Source organism: Monodon monoceros, unplaced genomic scaffold (assembly GCF_005190385.1).
Source record: "Monodon monoceros isolate NGI ecotype Baffin Bay Population unplaced genomic scaffold, NGI_Narwhal_1 Super_Scaffold_4, whole genome shotgun sequence".
In the NCBI taxonomy this organism is placed as follows: Eukaryota; Metazoa; Chordata; class Mammalia; order Artiodactyla; family Monodontidae; genus Monodon; species Monodon monoceros.
The window spans coordinates 43,716,368-43,730,400 of NW_021703781.1; the positions used below are offsets into that span (position 1 = coordinate 43,716,368).

At 35.7% G+C, this 14,033-nt stretch overlaps 1 protein-coding gene across 6 annotated transcripts in view; it reads left to right on the forward strand.

Moving 5' to 3' along the window:
- Positions 1-14,033, forward strand: part of A1CF (APOBEC1 complementation factor) — a 77,865-nt gene that overhangs the window by 11,627 nt on the left and 52,205 nt on the right. For 3 of the 6 annotated variants that reach the window (XM_029245407.1, XM_029245409.1, XM_029245411.1), the window contains exon 2: positions 13,559-13,702. In XM_029245407.1, the coding sequence (XP_029101240.1) occupies positions 13,604-13,702 (99 nt within the window). In that variant the 5' untranslated portion in view covers positions 13,559-13,603. Of the gene's footprint in view, positions 1-13,521; positions 13,703-14,033 lie in introns of those variants that run through there. The other 3 variants (XM_029245408.1, XM_029245412.1, XM_029245410.1) reach the window with 3 other exon arrangements.

The following is a 14,033-nucleotide window of genomic DNA, read 5'->3' on the forward strand; positions in this document are numbered from 1 at the left end:
GTACAGGAGCAGGAAAATGTCAAGATCCAGACTTCATGAGGAGCCTGTGCTGGAGGTTGTTCTGGATAAAGAGGCTATAAGGACCTCAGCTGTAGGTATTCATGGATCTGCTAAGGTGCTTCACTGTTAACTTGACTCAACGACTTCCTACATCTGCTCCTCTCTCTTCTAAAAGCCATCCTTACTTTCTACTCTCTATCCTTTCTCTACCTCACAGCTTTTGCTTCCTCTCCATATATAGAGCCACGACATAGAGTTTTATGCATACAGTGGTAATATGAATACCTTATCGGTTGGTCCTCATGGAAATGGAGTTGAATATGAATCACTTAGGCAAGAATCTAGGAAGAATGTGATTTTTTTGGTATTTCAAGGGCATTATTTGTAAATACTGGCAATTATGAAAACATTTATTCATTAAGTGATGAACAGTAGACAGGACAATTATTAGAGACAATTTTGAATTATTCTTTCTCCTGTAATCTAGTCTTTCTTTAATAGACTTTTTCTTTTTTTTTAGTAATTTTTTAAGATGTGTCTGTCCGAACTATTTGGCAGGTGGAATAAATTACTCTCCATATTTCATTTTGTTTGACACTTAACGTGCATAGACTGATTTTTAACATGCATAGGTTCAGAAGTTCTAACCTCAGCTGCGTATTATCACCTGAGGAGGTTTTAAACCATACAATTTCCTGGGCTCCACTCCAGACCAGTTGGGGTGGTAAGGGTGATACCACCTCTAGGGGTGGTAAGGGTGATGCCACCTCTAGGGGTGGTAAGGGTGATGCCCAAGTACAGGTGATTATAACATGAGGCCAGGTAGGGAGTCTGTTCTTTCTCCATAGTTTCTGCTAAAATTTAGAAACACCTGCAGTTAAATCTTGAAGTCCTATTTTGACAAGACATGCATAGGTTAACACTTCCTCTCCTGTCTTTCCTTGTGTAATTTATAGTTTCAAGCTAAATTCCAGGGATTTAAAGGCTCTTTGTTGATATTTAAAGGGCATTTGAAGCAAATAAATGGTGAAATGTCTTTTGAAGCCAATAAAATACACCTCTGTAATATCTACTTAATGAGAATATGTTAAAGAGCAGGAGGTGTTTCCACTGGACCATAAATTATGCAATTTTAAACAGATTTTTTAAATGAAAATAAAAACTTCTGACCATTTGAAATCACTTTTTTCTCAAAACAAGGATTTCCAGATGTCAGGATTGTTTTGCAGTAATGATGATCTGTGGGCCAGATGAATGTGCTTAACTTTCCCAAGAGTTTGGGTAACATTTTCTTTTCAAAAGAGATTGTGTGTGACTCCTGATTTTTAATTATTTTTTAAAAAATGTTGGGAAGACATGTCTTCTCATCCCCTGAATGTTCATAATGCCCTGATTTAGTACAGGTGTAATTATATACACATGTATATACACAAAGAAATGTATAAATATTGCAATCCAATCATTTGTCTATTATACCTCTGCTTGTTCTTTTTCTCTGATAAATTCTAAGTTGGTAGCCCCAATAGTATTTTCTTCTCTGGTACAGTTTTATTTTTGTCTATAGATATTTCTACTGTGGTACAATTTCCCCAGTATCTTAGGATGTGCTATTTTAAGTTACTCTATTTAGGACTTGGAATGACTCCAAGTAAGATGGTATATGGATTTAAACATCAACAAACAGTAATCAAAATATCAGCTTTTTACATCTTTGAAAAAATAGCATTTAGAAAGTTTGTCTGTCAGCATTGCTTCTCTACAACTGTTAATAACTTGTCTTAAAAACATGGTGTACCTTCCAGATAGAATCAGCAACTTTTTTACCCAGGGGTGTCACCAAAGGAGCAGGAGAGAGAACAAAGTACAGGATTAAAGAATGGAAGGGAGTAAGAAACAGGTAGACAGCTACTTAGAGACAGGTAGACAGCTACTTAGATTCAAATCACAGTTGTGTCACTTATTACCTAAGTAACCTTGGGCTCATTAATTTCTCTAACTTGGCTTATTACCTATATCAGAGGAATGACAATGCCTACCCCATTAAGTTTTTATAAGGATTAAATGAATTACATTTTAAGTTTTTAGAACATAGCCAATAGTAATCGTTCAGTTAATGTCAGCTATGTTTATTGTTTGTATTATTTGAAATCTGTTCTAATTTTGCCCCATAATAGGCAAAACCAAGTATCTTGGTTTAATTTTTTTTTTTTCTGACCACTAAATGACCATATTTAAATAAGTTTATAAACTATTTTTTTCTGTGAATTTACTGCTTATGTCCTTTGCTCTTTGTCCACTGACTTCTGAGCCCCTTTACTACTGATTTTAAAGTACTCTTTGTATATTGCAGATATTAATTCTCTGTATATTATGTAAGTAGCAATCATTTTCTTCTAGTCTGTGGCTTCCTTTTAACTTTATGTTGTCATTACAGATATTTGTAATTTTTATGTAGTCACATCTGTTAGTCTTTTCAATCCTGGCTTTTGGTATGCTTGGTTAGGAAGACTTCCTGCATTACAAGATTATAAAAATGTCCTCCCATATTTTCTTCTAGCAGTTATACAACGTTGCTGAAAGGTTATTTCTTTAATTCACTTAGAATTTTGGTATGTGTTGTGAGATGGTATGCCAACTTTATCTTTCTTCTCAAATTTTCTATGATCTCCCTATGATTGCACCTATTGGCAGTTCCAATATAAACACAATTATGGGTCTAGACTTTTTTCCATTCCATTAATCTATTTGTCTATTCCTGTGCCTATTGTATTTATTTTTATTAAAGTATAATTCATCTACAACGCTATGTTAATGCCATGTACACAACATAGTAATTCCATATTTCTATATATTACCAAATGATCACCATTGCCTGTTTTAATTTTAACTTTTGATTAGGCTAGTTCCAAATAACTCTATACTTTCAATGCATGTTGTGATACGTATTGCCGTTTTTCCTGCCAGATGAACTTCAGAATCAGTTTGTCAAATTTCAAAATAATTTAATTGGAAATTAAATTGGTATTGCACTAGATTAATAATTTTGGAAGAATTAATCTTTATAATAATAAGACCTCTATTTACCCAGGCTTTTAGATCCTCCAGTAGAATTTTATCATTTTCTTCATATAGATTTTGGATATTTCACATTGTTTGTTATTTTATATATTTTGTTTATATTGTTCAGATTCTCATTTCATTTTTTTCTGCTCAAATACGGAACATTTTTATAACTGTCCTCGTAGTATTCTTTTATTAGTTCTAATAGTTTTATATAGTTGATTTACTTCCTTTGACTGAGAATGAATGATTGCAGTGTTTCACTATTTAGTGTGATGTTTGCTACATGTCTCTGATAGACACTGTATCAATTTAAGAATTACTATTGTATTACTAACTTACTAAGAGTTTCTTTTTTTAAACCACTAGTGGGTGTTGAATTTACATTTACTGGGATGATGATGTTTTTTTCTTCTTCATCAATGAAGTGAATTAAACTAATAGAATCCCTGATGTTGAATAATCTTTGTAGTCTTGTAGTAAACCCATCGTGTTTATTGTATATTAGTCTTTTGATATTTTGCTGTATGCAGTTCATATCTATATTTGTGATACTGATCTATAGTCTTCTGTTTTGTGATATATTTGTCTGGCTTTGTATCAGAGATATGCTAACTTTGTCAATAATTTCATAAGTTTTTTGTTATTATTCTATGCTTCAAAAGCTTTCTATAATAAAAAATATATTTCTTAAATGAGTCTGTAAAACTCATTTAAGAAAACTTAAAGTTTATAAAACTTGCCTAATAAAGCCATTTGGACCATGTGTTATTTGGGAGGAATACAATGAATTTTTTCAATACAGTTTACAGTTATTGGTATATGCAAATTTTTTACTTACCCTTGAAGCAATTTTGAAAATTCACAGTTTTCTAGGTAATTGGTTACTGCATCTAATTTTTCAATTTATTGATAAAAACATAGTCTTTAAAAGTCTCTTGATCTGTGGTTATATTCATTTTCCCTTTGTTTTTAAAATAGGTTTTCTTCTTTTTACCTTGTCAAGATTGCCAGAGGTGTGCTAATTTACCCATCTCTTCAATCAGCTCTTACATGTATTTTTCAAGTCTACAGATTTTTGTGTTTTATTAATTTACTTTTATCTTTAATTCCTTCTGATTTCTTTTAGTCTCTTTTGCTTTTTCCTAGCCTCCTTAGTCAAATGATTATCACTTATTAGAAAAATGCTGAAGAGAAACAGTTTCCTAAGAATTTAATCTTGACCACATCTCATAGTTTTTGATGACTTGCTTACACTGACATTCATTTGTTAATATAATTTAACTTTTAAAAACTAGAGTAAGAGCTGCATATTATAGACAGCTAAAAATAGCAAGAATGATAAAAATAATTTTTAATGTACAAAGAAGATAGAACGAGTTAGCCTTTTATAATCACTCTGATGAATATAAAACTTAACACAAATGAAATCAGACTATACATTGTTTTGTAATCTGCCTTTTTTTACTTGATTATATTTTACAAATATCTGCTTAAATAACATGTTCTACTAGAACATCAGTTTTATTAGCTGTACAGTACCACTGCTTATTAATATATTTCATCATCGGATATTTAGATTGTGTCTAATTTTTATTACAAAATTAACATGCTCTATGAGACACCACACACACACACACACACACACACACACACGCACACACACACACACTGAGGACTTTAAAGATTTTTCCTACTGAGAAATGAAAACAAATGAAATAACTGGATTATTAAAACAATATGAAAGAAATCAAGATAATACATTCAAAACTGCACTTTTCTTCACCCCGGACAGTTTCTAGAAAGGAGAATAACCACTCAGAGAGCCATAGATGGTGGTTAAAAAGTCAACCAAAGCAGCAGATAAGGAACAAAGAAGGAATGTTTACTGAGTATCTTCTGTATGGCAAACACTTTGTTAGATGCTCTCATATCCATTATCTGATTTATTTAATCCTTTGTTTAGAAAAAAAAAAAAGGAAAGAAAAACATTTAAGTATCTGTGTTCCTATTCTTTTCTTAAAATAGGAAACAGTGTCTCAGAATAGTGAAAATCATGGTGGCAGAACTGAAATTTAAATGCAAGCTTGTCCTTCTCTAAAAATGTGAAACCTACTCTAGAAAGAGGATTTTGTCAATAATTACCAGTAAAATTAATATATCTACTATGAAAAACTTTATTTTTCTTTATTTTAAGGCTTGTCTAAGCTCAAATTGACCAGGCCCAACTTAATGCATGATTCATTACTAATGCCTGAATAACATAGAAGGGGTTCTGGTTAATTTGATTTTTTTGCTGATATCCATTGCTTTTTAAAAATTAAGATGCCACATATTAAGACTTTGTGAGATGTTTTTATGGTTACGCTTTGGAATTTTATGTATGCGTATTCTCTATTAATTTTGCTATGGTTCATGATGCACGGCCAAATAAACAGCTATAACATTAATTCACTTCCAAAATGAGCTTAAGACTGATTGTAAACATTTTTCCAAAGAGAATATTAGAGCTAATTTACATTTTTTTATCAAGTAACACAAAGTAATTTTTACTTAGCCTCATTAGGCAAATGTGTAAACTTTGGTCATAAATCCTTCACAAACCATTTCAACACAATTTGGAACTCCTTCGGTGTAAAATTCCCAGGAGATACTAGAAGGCTGAAATTCATGATAAAATCACTTGTACAACTTGCATGTTGCATTAAGAGTTATGTCCAGCCTACATCATGCAACATCCGTATACAATAAGACAATGGGGAAAGACTGGATTGGGTTTGGAGAGGTCCGGAAGGCAAGTGAAGCTACCATCAATTTGAAATGCACCCCGCACATTGCTAGTACAGGCCCTCCGCAATCACAAAGGACACCTCTCCTCTGTTTACCAAGTCAGAAATAGGCTTACTTCCCATTCAATTTCCTTATCCGTCCTCTTTGGAAAAAAACCAAATAAGATAGAAATGATAATATTAACAAAACTACTCCATTTCCTAACTCTAAATTGTTAGTACAATGGCTGGCATTGTATGCCTGTAATATATTAAACATTTTAAGATATTAAACATTTATTGACCTTTTTGTTAAAGTTGAGGATAATTACTTCATTTAGTTTTTTACCAAGAAACCTTCTAACTTTAGTTCTCTGCCTTTATCCTTCATCTCCTTTTTGTTCTTCTCTGCCTATCATTCACAGCTACCATTTCAGCTTTTGCTTTTCTAAGTCATCCTTTCTTCACTCTTTAAGTGTGCTTTTCCATCGTGTACTTCTCTTACCTTTGTCTCATGTCTTGCCCAATTTACTATTTTGAGAGACTTTAAAAGCAAACAAACAAAAAACTTGTTTTCCCACTTTCTCTGTTTCCCTAGCTGCCAACTTATGTTCCACCAGGGCATTAAGATCTTCCCACTTTGCCATAACTTCAGGCAAACCTAGAAAACAAATATCACCCAAAATTCTCTCATAGTATCATATTTTTCCTTCCACAACTTGCTTCTCTATGTGAGCCCAATTTTTATGTATGCTTTTCTTCTTTATAGATTAGGGTTATAATTTAAGAGCAGCATACAGTATCTTCCTGACAGCTCTAGATTCGGAAAAGTCATAATCTACCACCCTACCTGCTGCTCTCCTCCAGCTTCCTTCTTATTTTGTTCCCTGCCACCTTCCCTGAGCCAGGACACACTGGCACTGGAGGACATCAGGGTCAAGGGTCAGGAACAGCAGCTCTGATCTTGCCCAACAGTGAACTCTGGAAATTGCTACTGATCAGTATCAGCCAAGTGATGAGGTGAGCTGTTCACTCCACCTGAGACTTTAAGGAAGGCAGAAATCTTGAACCCCCAATAACTTCTAGGTTCTTTTTATCTTCATCAAATAGGCACTAACATTGCAAATACTAAACCAGAAAGGCATTGAGAAGAAAAGTGAATCCAAACATCAACTCTATTTTTGAATCACTTTGCACTCAAAATTTTAGTCTTACAAAATTTTACCCCCCTAAATACAATGACACATTCAAAAATGCAGAGAAACCATGCAAATCAATTTCTCACACAGAGCAAATTCATTCTAGGATAGAACTTTCAGGAAGCGACTGGAACAAGCATAATAATAAGTGTTAGGAAATTAGCTGCAGACTAACTTTACTTCTGATCCAGTGCAAGTCACTATCATTTATAAAATGCTGATCCAAAATCTTTGGTTTGTTCCATAAGTATTTACTGAGCACTTAGCATAATGTCAGGCTAAAACTCTTGGGTAAAGATGAGTACAACATAGTCCGTACATGCAGGACATTCACAGTTTAGTTAGGTAATAACTAAACTATAATAATTATAGTACCATCTGCAACAACCGAGGGATGTACAAGCTTTCTTGAGAGCATTAAGGAAGTGGCACCTAACATTACCCATAGATAGGATCAAAGGAAGCATCACAGAGCAGACAATATTTCAATCAGGTCTGGCAGGATCAACAGGGTCAATGTAGTGAGACCAATGTGAGAAGAGAATTGTAGATAAGAGAAGAGAAGGAAAGGGCATTTGAAGCAGAGAGCCCAGAAGTATAAGAAAACACGGGACTTCCCAGCGGCAGGGTATGTGAATGACACTGGAAGTGGAGTCTGGGAGCTAGTCCTGAAGAGATGAGGTATCATGCTAAGGACTTGAGACTTTATCCTCCCAGCAAGTGGTTTTGCAATTCTACCCCTTGGAATTAGAGATTACTAATAATAATAATAATTAAATAATAAAACAGCTAACACTTCCTGGGCAGTTAGTAATCGTCCGGATCCACTTTAAGTAAGAATACATTCAAAATACTTAATCCTTAAAAACAACCCTATGAAATAGGAGCGAATATTATCCTAAATTTTAAATGTTAGGAAACTGAGACTCAGTTTCCACTGAATGGAAGCAGAGGAACAAAAGAGGGGAGTATTTTTATACAGCAGGTTTGGTGGCGAGTACACATTTGAACAAAGTATTACTTTGCTGAGAAAAAAGAGGATGGGAGACACTGAGGGCAGATTAGTGGAAGCTGGCAGAGCTGGAAGAGACCTCTCATTTTTTTGCATTATTAGCTCCTCCCTCACTCATTTTCAGAATGAATAAGGAAGGAGGAGAAAGAAAGGAAATTACACAAGGAAGTGCTGTCATGTCCAGCAGGTCCTTTCTACAATCTCTTTGCTATTCCTCCCCTCCAACATGAGTGATTAGCAGTAAGTCAGGTGGGAGTACTTGCTGTATGCTGGACCTAACTAAACACTTGACAGGTATGTTCTCATTTCATCTTCACAACAGCAATGTCACAGCCTGCCTGTTACCCCAATTCACAAATGAGCAAACTGATGCTGGGGGGAGAGGAGTCCATGATTCTTTCCTATAATATTGCCTGTATTCTTTCTCCATCCAACTTTCTTTGCCCCTTTCTTCCCTCATCCATTCTCATCTAGATAACCATGCTGTTCCATGAACCTCTGGAATTTCTTACTGCACAATCTCTGAGAAGTTGGGGTGATTGCCTCTCCCTTTCTGCTTTTATATTTTACTTATCTATGCCTAACAATAGTCTAGCACTCACTACATTCCAGGAATTCTTCCAAAGCCCTTCCAACGTATTTACTCATGTAACACAATACCCCCAGAGAAAGGTTACTGCTTCCTCAGTTAAAGATAATGAGTTACCAAGAGGTTAAGGAACTTTTCCAGGGCGCAGAGTAAGAGGCAGAATGAGGATTTGAACTCAGGAGGTCTAGCTCTAGGGTCCGCATCCCTATTCAGGCTTTATCTTCTTTGACTTAGCAGGTCTTGGCACACCTGAACACGCACTTGATCTCAAAATCCTTTTTTTTTTCTTGGCTTCCAATCCACCTCTCTCATTTGGCTTACCTCCTACCTACCCGGCTGCTTCCTCTCATTCCCCTTTGCTGATTCCTCCTTGTCTCTCCAACTTCCAAAAGTTAGACTACCCCAAAGTAGGACCTATTTTCTATACTCCGTCCCTACTGATTTCATCCAATTTCACAGCTTAATCATCATCTCTACACAGATAGCTGCCAAATCGATATCTCCTGTCTGTAAATCTCCCATAACATCCTGACTCAGATATCTAACTGTGCACTGAACCTCTTCCCGTGGCTGCCTAATGGGCATCTCGAAATCAATGTGCCTCCACCTGAGCTCCTGCTCTTCTTCCACAGACTCGTTATTCCTCATCTCAGTAAACTGGCAACTCCATTCCTCTAGTTGTCCAGGCCAAGAAACGATGTCATCCTCAACTCCTCGTTTTTCTCTCTCACGATGCATCCAACTCATCTGTAAAATCTATTCCAAGATTCGATCACTTTTCAGCATGCTCACTATCACCACTCTAATCCAAGCCACTATTCTCTCGTACCCGGATGTCGCAGTGTTTCTAACTGGTCTCCCTGCTTCTCCCCTCGACCCCTCTAACCAGAGCAAGGCAAGTGAGGCACTGCCTCAAATGCAAAATGTAAGAGCCATCAAAAAACTCAGTAATTAAGACAAATGATATTTTAATGCAATTAAAAAAAATAAAAATCAATGGAAAAAAAATCCATGATGAACAAAATGGCAAAATTTAAATAAAAACAGGATCAGAGTGATTGCCTGACCTCCCTTGCCTCACCTTAGCCCCAACGCTGCCTGACTCCCTTCAGTGTTTTCTCGACGGTTAGAGTGAGTCTGTTAAACATAAGTAAAATCTTCACATCTCAGGGCAAAAGCCAAGGTCCTTACCGTGACCTGCAAGATCCTTCATGACCTGGTCTGCCATTATCTCCCTGACCCCAGTTCCCACTTCTCTCATTCACTCAGCTCCATCCTCTCCACATAGGCCACTGTTTCATCGACAAGCTCCCACCTCAGGGCCCTCCAACTTCTTGGAATGCTCTCCCCCAAATACATCCCTCATTTCACCCACGTTCCTTTCCAAATTCACTGTATCAGGACCACACTATCTAAAATTCCATCCTCCTCCCAACACATATACTTCATATTGCTCTTCCATTCTTTATTTTTTTCTCCTCAGAAATTAACATAAGCACAGTGTATATTTTGCTCATTTATCTTGTTTACCGTCTCTCACAACCACTATAAAACTCCATGAGATTTTGCGGGGAGAGGGGTTTGTTTTGCTCTCTGATTCTCAGTGTCTCAAAAATTCTCGGATGATGGTAGGTACCCAGTAAACAAGTTTTGAATGAATAAGTAATACATGTTTATGAGTGCTTTCCTTTAGCTCCAATGGTCTTAATGCCTGCTATATATAGGTTTTGAATTCTATTGCCTCAATAAACTACACTGGGAGCTACTCTTCAAAATGCAGTAGCTCAGATCTGAAGAATCTGCAAGGTGTTAAATTAGAAAATGTATTGCAAAACGTTTCTTTCAAATTTGACCAAATTTTTAAACAAAAGTTTGACTTGCTTAAGAAAATATTTATCTTGGATTCGAGTTCACTCCTTAGATTAAGTCAATGTTGAAAGAGGGGGTTGTTTTTGAGAAATAAACATTGAAGATCAAGTGTCTCTTAAGGCAAATTCTGAATTTTGTTTCTATGTCCTGATTTCCAATGACTTGATTCTATGTTGAGATATTATACAGATTTTCTCAATAATGTCAGCATGAACCTATGTGTGATCAAAAGACCATTCTGATGTCAAAGTATTTTTAATCACCTTTATTAATAATTAACCAAAACTAAAGGCAGGTTTTACAAATAAAACTTGTCTCACCATGAATTGCTATCTCTTGATGGAGAAGATGAAGTTCAGCAAAGAGCAAACCTACAACTTGGCTAGAAGACAACAGACTTTGCCTTCCAACCTCTGTTAAGACATGCAAGACTAACCTCATCAGACCCCAGTCCATCCATGGCCTCACTGCTCTTACAGGTTAAATCCAGCACTGTGGGGGCATTTGAGAGTATCCTGATGAAAAGGCAATTTTAGTAACATTTGAGAAAAGTGCACGAGTTAGAATTAGTCTTAAAGGCTAGTTTTTCTTTGTAAATCTTCAAAATTCCTTTTTTTAATTTATATTTTTTATCGAAGTATAGTTGATTTACAACTTAGTGTTAGTTTCAGGTGTACATCACAGTGAAGTGATTCATACATATATATATATATACACACATACATACACACATATATATACATATATATATACAAAACTGAATATATATATATATATTCTTATGCAGATTCTTTTCCCTTATAGGTTATTACAAAATACTGAGTATAGTTCCCTGTGCTATACAGTAGGTCCTTGTTTGTTATCTATTTTACATGTAATAATGTGTATATGTTAATCCCGAACTCCTAATTTATCCCTCCCTCTTCTTTACCCTTTGGTAACCATAAGTTTGTTTCCTATGTCTGTGGGTCTATTGCTGTTTTGTATATAAGTTCCTTTGCATCTTTTTTTTGTTTTAGATTCCACATATAAACAACATCACATTCGTCTTTCTCTAGCTGGCTTACTTCACTTAGTATGGTAATCTCTAGGTCCAGCCATGTTGCTGCAAGTGGCACAAAACGCCTTTGTAGTTTTATCTTTTAAGAGGATTGTACTGTTTCACAGAGATTTCTATGACTGTACTCACCAGCAGTTTAGGATTAAAAACTGAATATAGGTCTCCTTTTATGCCTACCTTGCAGTATCCATAGAAAGAGTATTCACACTATAAATGTGTCACTAAAGCTACACGTCCAATCTGAATTGCTACATATATATATCAAACCACCATTATCAGAAAATACTTTCCAATTTGTCTTAGTCAAGATAAAAAGATTAAAACAAACAAACAAACAAAACACTGCCTTTTGCAAAGTAACAGACACAGAAACTGGTGTATTAACTGAGTTAGCCAACTGTCCATGAAACACACTGCCCTAAAGCTGGGCAGGGAGTGAAGCTGCCATATAGACAGCACTAACTAAATACTTCTTGAGAGAATGAATGATTGAAAACTGAATTGATCTGGGTCAGAAGCAAGCAAGAATTATGAGAAAAGTCTAGGGCAAGAATGGCCATGCTTATATACAGAACATGAAATTGTTTTATCCCTGTAACAGCTAATGAATATTCTCGCTGGAATCTAGTTGTTTTTTTAAAATTTGGTTTTCTAAATTATATTGAAAATATTACTTTCTAGATGATGCTTGTCTATTGTTTGGGAACTTTATTTTTAATTGAGTATAATTGCTTTACAATGTTGTGTTAGTTTCTGCCATATTACTCTATTACTTTCATAATAGAATACTTTGAAGCTGCATTTTACTCAGATTATCTCGGCTTCACTTTTGTCACCCAATTGTTTACCCATTCCTTGTACTATTAATGGTACCTTTACCCTGAACCTTTAAATGAAAACCAAAGTGGTACAGGAAATCCCAATGCATAGAACAGAAAAGGTCTTAAAGGGCCTATAGTGAAATACATTATATTTGCATGTGATTCAAATCAGTGTAAAAAAAAGCTTCCTTTGTCTTGGTTGGCAGAGTGCATCAAGCAGAGAGAAATCCCAGCACGGAACCTTCACTGAGTCACTCCCACTCTAATCCAGTGGGTCAATGCCCTCCCCTCTGTACATGGGAGCCTCCAGGGGCTCGCACCATCATAGCCTGGGACCTTCACCATGGACAAGTCCTTGTGCTGGGAACCTGTGAATTTGAACAACCATCAGATTTGGAATGGGGTTCAAACCATGTTCCCTGATAGAAAGTATAGATAATGAAATGCTGAAGTTTCATATTCACATCTACATAGATCAACATGGACATATGTAAATTTTCCTAATTTCTTAGATTTTACAAAGGGCTTCATGTACTTTTCTGAGTGGTCTATGTGATATACAATCCAGGTGTCAGTAGGCCCTTCCAACACCATTCAAAAGGATCCATTGTTCTTATTTTGTTAAAACCCATGTGACATTTTTATTACAGAGTAGTTTGCATGATGACTTCTGTACATCTGATACCAGCACACTCTGATCTAGAAATTTATCTTTGAAGAATAAGTAGATAAATGTCTCAGGTAACAGACAGAATAGATAAATGAAGCTAAAACTTTCAGGATCTTCATACCATATCCTCGTCAATTTGATTTAGTAACGGTGCTTTCTTCCCACATCTGCAAGGACCATTCCTCATACTTTTAATTGGCAAGAATGAATTTGTTTTTGAGCATTTGGTGACATTCTGAGATAATTGGACTGAGAATTACTGGTCTGCATTCTAAGTGGAAAAAGGACATTACTCAGTGTTGACTTCTAAATTTCAACTATAATTGAACATTTTTTTTTAACTTTTTTTAATGAGGATATTTAACTGCCCTGGTTTGTGGGTGTCTGTTAGTTGCTCTAACCTTAATGAGTAATTTATAGAGAATGTTTCCTAAAGATGTCCTTCATGAAAAGGACAAGTTTGGACTTGGTAATAGTAATTTACTTAATTTATCTTAAATTTGGTTTCAGTGAGCAACCCTAATTAACCTGATTTTTTGCTGATAATCACTCTCAATGGAATCAAATCACAAATCCGGGGATGGATCGAGCGGCACCCAGAAGGAAGCAGCCCTCCGCGCACTGGTCCAGCGCACAGGATATAGCTTGGTCCAGGTAGGAACTTCTTGTGCCATCTGCTGAAACTCACCACTGAATTCAGAGTGGTGGGAATATTAGCGATCCTAACATGCAAAATGTGATCAGTCAGTCGTATAACTCTTTAGTTGGACATTCCTTTCCAGAGGGGAAGGAAGTTGGATCATTTCAGTTTTGTAGGTGATCTTCCAGGTGATGTTGTTTCTACTCTGGGTTATCAACTCAATTTTGCCTTGCCATTTGGAAGCAGAACTAGTGTTAACAGTCATAAAGACTATCACAGTTTTGAAAGGCCAGTTTAGTATAAGAAAAGGCAGCTGGAATTCACCACCCAGAGCTTGTCAGTGAA